This window comes from Peromyscus eremicus, chromosome 8a (genome assembly GCF_949786415.1).
Source record: "Peromyscus eremicus chromosome 8a, PerEre_H2_v1, whole genome shotgun sequence".
NCBI classification, from domain to species: domain Eukaryota; kingdom Metazoa; phylum Chordata; class Mammalia; order Rodentia; family Cricetidae; genus Peromyscus; species Peromyscus eremicus.
Window position 1 is genome coordinate 59,097,417 of NC_081423.1, and position 13,848 is coordinate 59,111,264.

General features: G+C 47.9%; 1 protein-coding gene across 2 annotated transcripts; it reads left to right on the forward strand.

The window, feature by feature from the left end:
- Window positions 1-8,892: 8,892 nt before the first annotated feature.
- Liat1 (ligand of ATE1) lies at window positions 8,893-12,569 on the forward strand. 2 transcript variants are annotated; one of them, XM_059269536.1, is made up of 2 exons: window positions 8,893-9,199; window positions 12,005-12,569. In XM_059269536.1, exons 1-2 carry the CDS (start codon window positions 8,995-8,997, stop codon window positions 12,481-12,483), a joined length of 684 nt encoding a protein of 227 aa, XP_059125519.1. In that variant the 5' UTR covers window positions 8,893-8,994; the 3' UTR covers window positions 12,484-12,569. The 2 variants fall into 2 exon arrangements, with proteins under 2 accessions (XP_059125519.1, XP_059125518.1); XM_059269535.1 differs by having other exon boundaries at window positions 8,898-9,199; window positions 12,002-12,569.
- Window positions 12,570-13,848: the final 1,279 nt, after the last annotated feature.

Here is a 13,848-nt window from a genome sequence, read left to right on the forward strand (position 1 = left end):
CCCTATAAATCAAAAATTAAATCAAAAAAAAAAAAAAAAAAAAAAAGCTTTTCTTGGATGTCTCTCAAAGATTGGGTTTCCAAAGAGTCTCTCACATTTGGGGCATTGACTTGTCCTCGGACTAATGCTCATCACATGGCAAGATGTTGGCCTTTCACAACAGTGTCTGGCACTTTCCAGGGGCCTCCAGCAGAGGTCCTTCAAGTCTCACTGGCCAGGAGTGGGTCCCAAAGTCCTTCCATGAGGCTTGTCACAGTGGCCCTAATGGATTCCACCCCGAGATCAGGAAACAGAGGCTACTTGCAGCGAGAACCCACACCAGACCAGTGCACTCTGCAGCAGAATAAGGGGATGGGGGAGTGGGCTGCGGCAGCAGACTTCCACCCCACCCCTCGCTCGGCCACTCACCTCCATGTGACCAAGGCTTTCTACTTGGGCTCTTTTTTTTGTTTGGTTTTGGTTTTTGTTTTTTGAGAGAGAATTTCTCAGTGTGTAGCCATGGGTATCTTATAGACCAAGCTGGCCTCAAACTCACAGAAATCCACCTGCCTCTGCCTCCCAAGTGCTGGGATTAAGGTGTGCACCACCACCACCTGGGTGGACTCTTTTAAAATAAATTTTTGTGTTTATTGTATGTACATGTGTGTTTAGCTTACATATATATCTGTGCACCACATGCATAGTTAACAGATGGTTGTGAGTTGCCATGTGGGTGCTGGGAATTGAACCTGAGTCCTCTGGAAGAGCAGTCAGTGCTCTTAACTGCCAAGACATCTCTCCAGTCTCTCAACTCTATCTTACATGGAGCATGTGGGGCCTGCCAGAGCAAGCCAGACTCACTGGAAACTCAACCCTTTCCTGGAGCTCCTGACTAATCTCCAGCTGCATAGTGGTGTCTCGGTTGGGATCACTCTGGGCATGTTTTACAGCGCCACCCAGAGTGGTCTGGGGGGATTGCACTCTGGCTATGCAGACATACCAGGCAGGACAGTGGCCTTCTGTTACCTGTCCTATCTCTGGACCCACTCATTCCCTTTCTACCAATATTTCCCGGGATTATCTCCCAAGTGAACTCTTCCCACTCAATTTCTTGCCTTGATGCTCGTTTGGGGGGAATCTCAAACCAACACAATATACAACACAGAAACTGAGGCAGCCTGCTCTGGGGAATCTGTGCAACGGGGAGTTGAGCTAGATGGGGGACAAGTGGGTTATGTGGGCTTCGGGCTGAAGACAGAACACTGGAAGTCAACAGCACAGAAAGAACGGTGTAGGTTTGTAAGTGTAGACCGGGATGGCTTAGGAAACCCGTGCTGGGCATGGTAGTCCACACCTGTAATCCCAACCGTTGGGAGGCTGGTGCAGGAGGATTTCTGTGAGCTTGAGGCTTTCCTGGGTTACATAGACAGTTCCACATGGGGTAATAAGGAGATCTTGTCTTTTAAAAATGAGGGGTGGGAAAGGGGAGACCAGAGAAAGAAAATACACAGGGAGAGCCCAAAGAATTGAGGAAGCCCAGCGTTTGGTGTCTGGGAAGGGAGAACTAGCCTGTAGTGAGTGGCCTGAGAATCAGCATGTTCAGTGCTGATTGTCCCCACAGCCCCAGTGGTAAAGGTTTGCTCTCCAGAGTAGCGCTGATTGGTGGTGCCAAAAACTCTGAGGTGGAGCCCAGTGGGAGGCCTTTAGGCCCAATGGACTTGTGGGACGCCATCCTCTCCCCTTTTCTGTTCCCAGCCATAGGGGAGATTTCACCAGCCTTGGCTTACACCACCACAGGCAGTCTCCCCACAGGCCCAGAGCAATGTACCTGTTGATTCTCGACCCAAACCTCTAAAATGGTTTTGCTGTTTTGAGACAGGGTGTCATTCTGTAGTCTGGGATGGCCTGGAACTTATTATGTAGTCCAGGCTGTGCCTCAAGCTTGTGGAAATCCTCCTACCTCAGTTTCCCAATACTGGGATTACAGGTATAAACCACCATGTGCGGCAAATCTTTTCTCTTTATAGGCTGGCTTAGCTCAGCTATTTGTTATAGGAAGGGAAAGCTGACCGAAACAAGATGTCCAAAAAGCCAAGCAAATGCAGTATTTCAAAAGAGAGAAGCTGGATTTGGTGGCCTAAGCCTTTAACCCCAATATCTGTGGGGCCAAGACAGGAGGATTGCAAGTTCAAGGTCAACCTGAGTTTATGGCAAGGCCCTGATTTGAAACAAGCTTTTTAAAAAATAGTAAATGACAGATAAAAAGGAATCAGGGGACATCAGCAGTGTCAAATGCTGCTGTGCAGTCAAGCGTGAGGAGGAACGAGGAACACTGACAGAAGAGTCCCAGCATAACACTTGGGGGAGGAGGGACAGGCTGCAGAGATGGCTCAGGGGTCGAGAACTGCTCTTCCGGTTCCTAGCACCCACATCGGGCAGCTCACAAATCCCTGTGACTCCAGCCCCAGGGTGGTCCAATGCCTCAGGTCCCCGTGGTACCTGCATTCATGTGCATTCATGTGCACACCCCCACACAGACACACACACAGACACGCGCGCACACACACACACACACACACACACACACACACACTTTAAAATAAAATATTTTATAGAGAAAGAAATCTAGGCTTAGTGGCACATGTCTTTAATGCCAGCACTTAGGAGGCAGAGGCCGGTGGCTCTCTCTGGGTTTGACTGAGGCTGCCCTGGTCTACAGAATGAGTTTCAGGACAGCCAGAGTTACAAAATGAGATCCCAGCTCAAAACCAATAACAACAAAACTGATGATAGTCTTAGTTTGTTTTCTGTTGCTGTGATAAAACACCACGACTCAAAACAGCTTGGGGAAGACAGGGTTTGCTTAACTTACGGGTCACAGTCCATCATTGGGGAAGGCAGGACAGGAACTCAAGGTAGAAACCTGGAGGCAGAAGCTGATGCAGGGACCATGGAGGGTGCTGCTTACTGGTTTATTCCTCAAAGCTTCTCAGTCTGTTTTCTTACACCACCCAGGACCACCTGCCCAGCAGTAGCACTACATACAGTGGTCTGAGCCTTCCCCACATCAGTCATTAATAAAGAAAATGCCCCCACAGGCTTGCCTACAGGCCAATCTGATGGAGACATTTTTTTAATTGAGTGTCCTCTTCCCAGATGATTTTTAACTTGTGTTGAACTGACAAAAAAAAAAAAAAAAAAAAAAACACAAAAAAAAAAAAAACACAAAAAAACCCACAGTGGCCTTATGAAGCTATTTTGGCACAGAGATGGGTTAGAACTTTCAGGACACAGGCTAAGTAAGGAGACAGGGACCACAACTGGAGGCCATGCTGAGCAACACTGAGTTAAAATATCTGTAAACGCTCTCACCATGATAGGACCACTGCACTCATGAACTCAGAACAGCTGTGGTGGTCTGCACAGGACCTGTACAAGATGAATTCAATCAACATCCCAGCGTGAAGAGTGTGGCATATGAGCTCCCAGCTGAAGAGCTATTAACAGTAAATGGCCTTGGCAGGGGGACTCCAATTTTCTTTAGGATATGACCCCTGGTGGATCAACCATGCTCCAGTGGATGGCATCATACCCATGAGTATATGGGCAGGAAAAACTGGATTCAGTGGATGAAGAAGAGAAAGATGAGGATGAAGGGGGGGTGGCGGCACAGATGCTTGGGAGGCAGAGACAGGTGGATCTCTGAGTTTGAGACCAGCCTGGTCTACGGAGTGAATTCTAGGACAGCCACAAAGTTGGGAGGAAGTGAGAGAGTGGACAGTAAAACTGGGGGAGGCTAGGCAGAGAAGCTGGAAGGGGGAATATGGTCAAAACACATTGTGAGCATGTGTGGAATGCTGTGGAATAACCCTTTGGTACACTGTGAAGACTTGTCGCTGTGGTTGGTTTAATAGAGAAGCTGACTGGCCAATAGCTGAACAGGATAAGGTTAGGCAAGAGAGCCAGACTAGGAGAATGCTGGGAGGAAGAAGAGTGGAGAGGAATCACCAGCCAGATGCAGGAGAAGCAGGAGAAGCAGGAGATAACGTGCCATGCTAATAAAGGTACTACCACATGGCAGAGTGTAAAGAAGGAATGTGGGTTAACTTAAAACATAAGAGCTAGTCAGTAATAAGGCTGAGTTACTGGCCAAGCATTTATAATATTAAGTCTCCGTGTTGTTTATTTGGGAGCGGGTGGTCAGGAGAGGAAAATTCCACCTACAGTGGAATACTCCAAAGAATTCATAAAAACATTTAAAAATACCTACAAAAGCTTTCCTTGCAAGGAATTTGCACGATTGTTTATAAAATGTATTCCCTCGCTGGGGGTAACTCTTCTCCTTCTTCATAGACTCGGGCTGGTCCCATACAACCTCAATGCAACCTTCATGAAAATCAGAAGAGAAATGGCCGAGCTGTCTCCAGCCAGCTAAGCCTTCAGGCAAGGAGCACCAGCTGGGAGTTAAGACAGGCGGCGAGTGGCCAGCCTTGCTGGCACCCATGTGCAAGCACCACCTTGAGTATAGAAGGACATCTGCAAGTAAACTCCAGACGTAGCTGGCAGTGGGTCAGCTGAACAAAGGACAGCTGTCATTTATATCTCTGTCTCTACTGCATTTAGTTAGCGTGTGTGCATGCGTACATGTGTGAATGCCGCAGAATGCATGAAGCGATCCAAGGACAGCTTTCTAGTCTGCTCCTTCCACCATGTGGGTCCTGGGGGTTGAACTCCAGCTGTCAGGCTTGGTGGTCAGTGCCTCTCCTGCTGAGCCACCCTGCCAGCCCTCACTTCTTCAGGACATAACCAGACAGGCGAGAGGCAGATGCTGAATGCCCACTGTGTGAGGAACAGCTGCACATGCTAGGGAGGTTGACAGGCTAACTGGAGGGCCCTGTGCAGAACAATGCATCCCTGAATCCAGTGCAAGTGTGTGGATCAATACGGAAAACGGGCATCCACTGAGCACTAAGCTCATAGATTGGACGCAATCCCATTAAAATCTCAGTGGGCTATCTCAAAACAGTGAAAACTGACGAGAAGATCTGAAATGTATATACAAGAACAAGGGAGTTCCAAGAGCCAAAATAATATTCAAAATGAACCCCGTTGGGGTATTTGGACTATGTGAGATCAAGACTTAATTCTAGGGGCTGAAGAGATGGCTCAGTATCTAAGAGCATTGGCTGCTCTTCCAGAAGACACAAGTTTGATTCCCAGCACCCACATGGTGGTTCACAACTATCTGTAACTTCAGTTCCAGGGGGCCTGACACCCTTTTCTGGGCACCAGGCATGCACAGACATATATAAAGGTAAGATACCCATACACATAAAAGTAATAAAATAAAAAAAATACTTAATTATAATGCTATATCATCTAGACAGTGTGATACTGGTACAAGTGCAGTCAAATGGAACAACAAGAAATATGATAAAGGGTCCAGAAATAGTCACAAATATGTAAAGCTGATAGAGTTTCTAAAAAAAGTTCTGAGTTAAGCCAGGCATGGTGCCGATAATCCTAGCACTTGAGAGGCTGAGGCAGAAAGAGGATTGTAAGTTGGAGGCCAGCCTGGGCTACATAGCAAGACCTTCTCTCAAAAAAAAAAAAAGTGTTGAATGAAGTCCATGAAGAAAAGAATGTCTTCTTGATGGGAGTTTGGGGAACAACTGGAAATCCATTTGGAGAAAAAAAATGCAAGTTGATCTCTACCTAACTTTGCTCACAAATTAATTGGCCTCAAACTCACAGAGATCCTCCTGCCTCTGCCTCCCAAGTGCTGGGATTAAAGGCATGTGCCACCACACACGGCTTAGCGCTCACTTTTTTGTTTTGTATGGTGGCTATGGTTCCTTAGACTGGACACAAAAAGAAAACATCAATAATATGGCTTCCTTAGGATTTTCAGTTTCTGTTTATCAAAAGGACAGTAAGCAAGGGTCAGAAATGTTTTAGTGATTAAGAGTACTGGCCGCTCTTACAAAGGACCTGGGTTAGATTCCCAGCACCCACGTGGTGGCTCACAACCATCTGTAACTCCAGTTCCAGGGATCTGACGCCCTCTTCTGACCTCTTCAGACACCAGGCATGCACATGGTAAATATACATACATTTGGGAAAAACAAACACATAAAATAAAAATCTTCAAAAAGATTTTAAAGACAAGTAGGTAAGCTACAGGTTTGGATTCTTTATAGCCACAGAGGAGTTGGACCTAAGCTCTGAGAAGAGCCCATATACGGCTGGGCTGTAGTAATAGCTCAGTTGGTGGAATGTTGCACAACCCGCCCAAGGCCCTGGCTTCAGTTCCCAGCACTACATAAACTGTACACAGGACTATAATCCCAGCATTAGAGAGGTGAAGGCAAGTGGGGTGGTTTGAATGAAAAGGGTCCCCCTAGGCTCATGAAGAGTGGCACTATTAGGAGATGTGGCCTTGTTGGAGGAAGTGTGTCACTGGGGGTGGGCTTTGAGGTTTCAGGTGCTCAAGCCAGGTCAGTGTCACTCTCTCTTCCTGCTGCCTGCCAATCCGGATGTAGAACTCTTTATTCCTTCTCCAGCTCCATGTCTGCATGTGTACCACCATGCTTCCCACTGTGATGACAATGGACTAAAGCTCTGAACTGTAAGCCAGCCCCAATCAAAAGCTTTCCTTTCTAAGAGGTGCTCTGGTTATGGCACATAAAAACCTAACAGCAATAAAACCCTAACTAAGACAGCAGGAGAATCAGAAGTTCAGGATCATCCTTGGCTACATAAAGTTTGGGACTAGCCGGGGCTACATGGGACCCTTTCTCCAAACACACACACACACACACACACACACACACACACACACACACAGAACAACAAAACCCTAAGGCAAAACTCTTACAAATCACCAATGACAACCACAGAGCCAAAGGCGTAGCTCAGTGGTAGAACATCTGCCCAGTGTTAGCATTCTTGAGGCCCTAGGTTCACTCTCTCATATAAAACAAACAAACAAAAAATAAGCAAGTCAGTGGGCAAAGCTGGCTCAGTGGGCATTCCTGGCATCAAACTGGAAGACCTGCGGTCCATCCCCAGGACGAACACAGTGGAAGGAGAAAACTAGCTCCCTTGGATTGTCCTCTGAGTTCCACGTGTGTGCTGTGGCACATGTATGCACACGCATGCACACACAGAGTAAATTAAATTTTGTTTTGTTTATCGAGACAGGGTTTCTCTTTGTGGCCCTGGCTCTCCTGGAACTTACTCTGTAGAGCAGGCTGGCCTCGAACTCAAATGTAAAATTTTAAATTCAGCTTTAAATAAAGCAAGCAAGGGGGGGGATAAGAGTGTGCGGTGTGTGTGTGTGTGTGTGTGTGTGTCGGGGATGTGAAGGTAGGAAGCCCAGGGTTTGTGCGTGTAAGGCAAGCACTCTAACAAATGAGCTACATCCCAGACGTGACACATACTATTCCTTCCCAGGAAGTCAACAAATTCACTCAGAGTGAAGGGGAAGAGAGTTTGACTGTCTCCTTCTGTGGGAATGGTGAGATTTCAGAAGGGCTCATGGGATAAGAAATACTATGGCAGTTACACCTGGTTTTGGTGGTTGTGGTTTTTAGACCGTGTATCTCCTGCAATCTGGCTGGCCTCAGAGTCGATTTGGAGCCAAGGATGACCTGGAACTTCTTCATCTGTCTGTCTTCCCCTCCCAAGTGCTGGGATTACAGGCATGTGCCACCTTGCCCAGCTTGTGGGGTGCTGGGGATCAAACACAGGCTTTGATGTATGGGAGGCGAGCACTGTATCACCGAAGCTACACCTCAGGCTTCTGGCAGCCATATTGGGATAATGTGGTAGCTAACCTTGAAAGAAAAGCAAGCAACAGGTCACGCCGGCCTTTCAAATTATATTAATGAGCTTAGTCTTCTTAAATCTGTGGTCCTGGCTGGGCGGGACACTTGGATCTCCTACATGCTATATAAGTGCCCTACCACTGAACTACAGTCCCCAGCCCATGAGTGTAGTCTTGATAAGAATTGTCATGGGGGTGGAGGTGGGGGGCTGAAGAGGTGACTCAGCGGTTCACAGCACTTGCTGCTCTTGAAGAGGACCCAATTTGGGTTCCCAGCACCATAGCTCACAGCCAACTAGCTTGTAACTCCAGTTCCAGAGAGTCTGGTGCATTCTTGTCACCTCTGAGACAGCATAGCAGTGGAGGAGATAGGTCAGTGTCAGCCCCAGGAACAACCTCTACTTGGTCTCCCCCTGGGTACTCTGGCTCACACCAGGGCTCTAGTAGGTCAAAAACACATGCATGCAGCTAGCTCAACAAGAGGTACACACATATACATTCAGGTGAAACATACACAAAATGAAAATTAATAAATCTTAATTTTTTAAAGGAAAACAATTTTTATGAGGTGCCAGGCCTGGTGGCTCATACCTGTAATCCTATTAACAGGGGAGGTTAAAGCAGGAAAACGCTGAGTTCCAGGCCTGCTGGGTTACAGTGAGCGCTTCAGACCATCCTGGGCAACTTAATTGTGTGTGTGTGTGTGTGTGTGTGTGTGTGTTGGGGGTGAGGGGAGCCAGATATCAATAGTTCATGCCTGTAATCCCAGCCCTTGGGAAAGGGTAGAAGAGGAAGAAGAATTCAAGGTCAGCCAGCTTGAATTCCATGAGACCCTGTCTCAAAAGGAAAAAAAGAAGAGATAAATATCATTTCAAAAAAGAAGAGATAAATATCATTTCAAATGAACGTCACAGAAGTGAAGGAGATACGTCAATGTCAGCCCAAGCATTAACAATCGCGACCCCCGCTTTGCCCTGTTCACCTTGACTCACCAGGTCTCAAACAAACCGAAACACGCATGCGTACAGCTAGCGCCACCAGCGGCCCCTGGTGGCAACTTTGGGGTTGCGCTTGCGGCGCGGAGCGGTCGCCATGGAGACGCGTGGCCCGGCCGGCAGTGAGCGCCTGGAGCCCGGCCGGCGCGGGTCCTCGGCTGTTCCTGGCGCAGGTTGCGGTCCCGCAGGCGGATGGCCGGCCGCGGTGGGACCGGGGCGGCGGACTATGGCGAGGAGGGCGAGGACGAGGAGGAGGAGGAGGCGCGGGAAGGAGGCGCTGAGGGCTCCCCGGGGTCCAAGCTGCCCCCCATCGTGGGCACCGCCTCCGAGCTGGCCAAACGGAAGGTGAAGAAGAAAAAGAAGAAGAAGAAGACCAAAGGTTCGGGCAAGGGCGACGGTAAGAGGAGCAGCTAGCGAGGCCACCTTGGCTCTTGGGCCTGAGATTCCTCTCACAGATGCCCCTCTACCTGGAAGTCACCTCAGGCCGAAAACAGACACCACACCCCGACAGTGGTCCCCTAGACCCTACACGGGACGCTTTTGGGCAGCCCAGAGATGCCCAGCCCTACCCATAAAGATCACGTGCTCCTCACCACAGAGACCCCTTAATTACCAAGGAAGTCTCTACCAACTTTAGTCCCAATATATCCAAAGACCCCACACCCTCCTCTGAGAACCCTCAAGATCTAAGGATCCTCCACCCCACACAGATACCCACCCCAAGAGCCTCCAGCCTGATCGTCTTATACCCACCTCCTTTCAACTTCCTATCCCCTTAGGCAAACACACCTGTCCAAACAGACTTCTCAAGGTTTGGTGTCACAAAGAGACTAGCCCAGATGGGAAGATACTAGCCGATAGTCACTCCCACAGGAGAACTGACAGACTCCAGGCTCCCCTCTATTAGGAATCACCCCCATGTAAATAAATGTGAACAGAATCTTCCCTGAATGGACTCCGCCTAGGGACAGCTGTGTCCTGCATATACTCACGGTAGTTCCCTCCTCGTCTTCCTGTTATCACCCACACTTTTTTGTTTTGGTTTTTTGAGACAAGGTTTCTCTTTGTAGCCTGGGCTGCCCTGAAACTCACTCTGTAGACCAGGCTGACTTCGAACCCACAGAGATCCACCTGCCTCTGCCTCCCGAGTGCTGGGATTAAAGGCGTGAGTCACCACCACCTGGCATCACTGACACTATTTACATTGCCTTCTTATAGCAATATGACACTATCCAACAAACCTAAAGTATGGTGGCTCCATCATGCATACACACACAGTCTACACCCATGTGGATTCCGTTAGGCACTTACATAGATGCATAGATACCAACACAAACTTCACACCTAGATACTAGACACTCACGCGCACAGATACACCCACATCTCATACCCACACAGGTACTCTAGAAACTCACATGCATAGATACCCCCCAAACATTACACCCACACAGGAATTCTAGGCACTTACATTCTTAGATGTGCCCAAACATCACACCCACAGCAGGTACTCTAGTCTCACTCACCAAGACCTTCACATGCGTACACACATACACCAGCACCTTCCAGGAACCCAGAGTCCCTGCCTCTCCCTAAGTTCCATCACAGAACCCCCAGATATCCCAGCAGAGACACCGAGCGCCCACTGTGAGGAAGACGGGAGCCGTGAAACAGAATGACCCTGCTTGGGAGTGGTGTGACTCCGGTGTCACCCATGCAGCTTTGGCTCTGACCTCTGGCATGGCTAGTCCTGGGCTCAGGTGCTGGGTGTCGGCTGGCTGCATGTGCAGAGTGGGTAGTGGGAAGAACGGCTTCCCCAAGTGTTGTGGTTTAGGGAAGGAGCAATGGAGGGTTGTAACAACTCTTCCAGGCAGAATGGAGCTAAAGGGAGGGTAAGGCGATGAGCCGTCTGTATGCCAGCAAAACACAGGGTTGTTTTTTGTCTTTTTGGTGCAACTTTTGACTGTAGGAATTACAGTGTTGCATACCTCAGACTGTCAGCAGGGGACTCCAGATAGTTTTCAGAGAATAGGAAGGTAAGGAAATGTCAAGATTGAACTTCACTTATTATTATTATTATTATTATTATTATTATTGCCTTTATCCTCCCCCAGCTTGCCTTTCTTGAGGAGATAGATATTTATAAAATAGAATGGAAAGAGGAGCTGATGAGAGACTCACCATTTATAGCATTTTACAAGCAATTCTGTAGTGCTTTTAATGTGAGAAAAGAAAAAGAGAAATAGGGAGCTTGAAGCCAGCCTGGGGAGATGTAAGAATCCATCTCAAAAGAAAAAAAGAAGAAGCAGCAGCCAGGTGGTGGCGCACTCCTTTAATCCCAACACTCAAGAGGCAGAGGCAAGCAGATCTCTGTGAGTTTGAGGCCAGTCTGGTCTGCAAAGCAAGTTCCAAGGATGGCTAGATCTGTTAACACAGAGAAACCTGTCTCCAAAGAAAAGGAAAGAAAGAAAAAACAAGGGGGGGAAAAAGAGAGAGAGACGGCTTGACCATTAAGAATACTTGTTCTTGCAGAGGACTCAGGTTCAATTGCCAGCACCCACATGGTGGTTCACAACCATCTGTAACTCCAGTTCTAGGGGATCGGATGCCCTCTTCTGACCTACTTGGTCACCAGGAGTGTACATGGTGCACAGACAACGTTCAGGCAACGCACTTACATATATAAAATAAGTACATCTTTAAAAGCATTTTAACGAAAAGAAAGAGCATTTCCTGGTTCAGTATACTACTAATTACATCATTTGTAATTTCCTCTCTGTCTAGACGGGTGTAGTGTCACAGACCTGGGAGTGTGTGGTGAGGTTAAGTTGAGGGACAGCAGATAGCATAGGAAGAACAGGACACTAGGAGTCAGGGGGCCTTCAGATCTGGCTTCTCCATTTGTTGCTTGACATTAACCACATTGGTGGTTAATGAAGCTTTAGTATCTCTTGGTATTCGGGTTGGGGTGTAGCTTTGTGGCGGAGCTTATGTTTAGCATGCACAAGGCATGGGTGCACCCACAAAAAGAAAAAGGTGCCTCTTGCCCCCAAATACCTTGACGAAAGCATCCAGGCAGTGGGCGAGGTCCCAGGCTCCGGCCATCTGAACCCTGCCTAAAGGTAGACCCCGTTCCTTACATCGCTGGTTTATTGGGCATTCATTCTAGAAGGCACAAATATTTGTCTCTTCACCTCTTCAGCAGACAAACATCACAGTCGAGGCCGGAAGAGTCAGCCGCTCTCTTCATCTTTCCACGACATCTTAAATCCCCACAAAGACCATGGCTCGAGGGCAGAGCCCAGAGACAAAGAAGAAACTAAGCACAGCCTTCCCTATTCATGTGGCATGAGTCACCCCTACTTTGCCGAAATAGAGGAGAGCCTTTCCAACCAGATCAATGAGAGTCTGCGTTGGGATGGGATTCTGACCGACCCTGAGGCAGAAAAGGAGAGGATCCGCATCTATAAGCTGAACCGGAGGAAGCGGTACCGGCTAGTGGCCCTCAAGGGCTTCCACTCGGATCCCTGCACAGAGGAGAGCTTGGAGAACCTGCCCTACCTCTCAGATAAAGACTGCAGCCCCAGCAGCAAGCAGCCCAGCTCCAAGGGTGACCATGCACATAGCTACTTTGAGGCTGCAAAGCTCCTGCACCCCGAATTAGCCACCACTGCGACAGAGTGATATCTGTCCGCCCTGCTGCCAAGCTCCTCCTTGCCACACGTTTTTATGTTTAAAAAGAATCATAATAAAAAGAAATCAGACCAGAACCGAGGGAAGCCAATGCTTGTGGTGTGGGGTTGGTGCCTTCCTTTTTAAGAATGGTACCCCTGGAACTGGAGAGATGGTTCAGCAGTTCAGAGTGTGTGTACTGCTTTTCCAGAGGACCAGAGTTCTATTCCGAGCACCTGCATCTCTCTCTCTCTCTCTCTCTCTCTCTCTCTCTCTCTCTCTCTCTCTCTCTCTCTCTCTCTCACACACACACACACACACACAGTTAAAATGGTAAAAATGTTAATTTAAAAGGAGAGCATTCTTTTTGTGAGCACAGTGCTGTGCCTATCAGAATTTTTTTCTTAAGTAAGCTGTCATCTTTGTAATTCAGTTTCTTAGCACAGTTTGATGTTTGTAAATTGCCTGTAAACAAAGCAGAGTATGTATAGGCTGCCTATATTCTGAACCTTAAGCTGACTTCCTGAATAGGACTCATACAGAGTGGGTATTCAAAGGGGAATACAGCCCAGTTTGGCGTTAAACTCCTGATTCTCCTGCCTCCACCTCCCAAGTGCTGGGATTACAGGTGTGCAGCTCCACTCCCAGCTGGAGACCTTATTCTTTTAATTAAATACACTACTTGCTCTTATGTGTTGTTTAAAATCTGGGTCCTAGGGGGCTGGGTCTTCCAGAGGATCCAGGTTCAATCCCCAGCACCCACACGGGTCCTCACAACCATCTGTAACTCTAGTTTGAAGGCATCTAATGCTCTTTTCTGGTCTCCATGGATATCAGACATGTACATGGTGCACATACATACATGCAGGCAAAACATACACACATAAAATAAACAGATACATCTCAAAAGAAAAGGAGGGTGTTGGAGAGATGGCTCAGTGGTTAAGAACACTTGTTCTTCCAGAGGACCCGGGCTTGATTCCCAGCACCCACATGGTGGCTCACAACTGTCTGGGCCTCCAACTTCAGGGGAGTCAATAACAGCTCCTGGCCTCCTCAGGGATTAGCCTGTGGTGCGCAGATTTACATGAAAGCAAAACACCCACGCATGTACAAAAATAATTTTTTAAATTAAGAAAACATCTGGGTTCTAAAATGTCATCCATGGGAAATCATGGGAGGTCCCAAAAGGAAGGTTCCTTCTTTTATAGATATTTGTGTGGGGGGTGGGGGTGGGGGTGGGGGGAGCATTTATTGAGGATTGAACCTAATGCCTGGTGCATGCAAACACTGTGTCATTGAGCTAATATCCCCAGTTAAAATTTTTGTGGCTCTCTCTCTCCTCTCTCTCTCTCTCTTTCCATATATACATATATA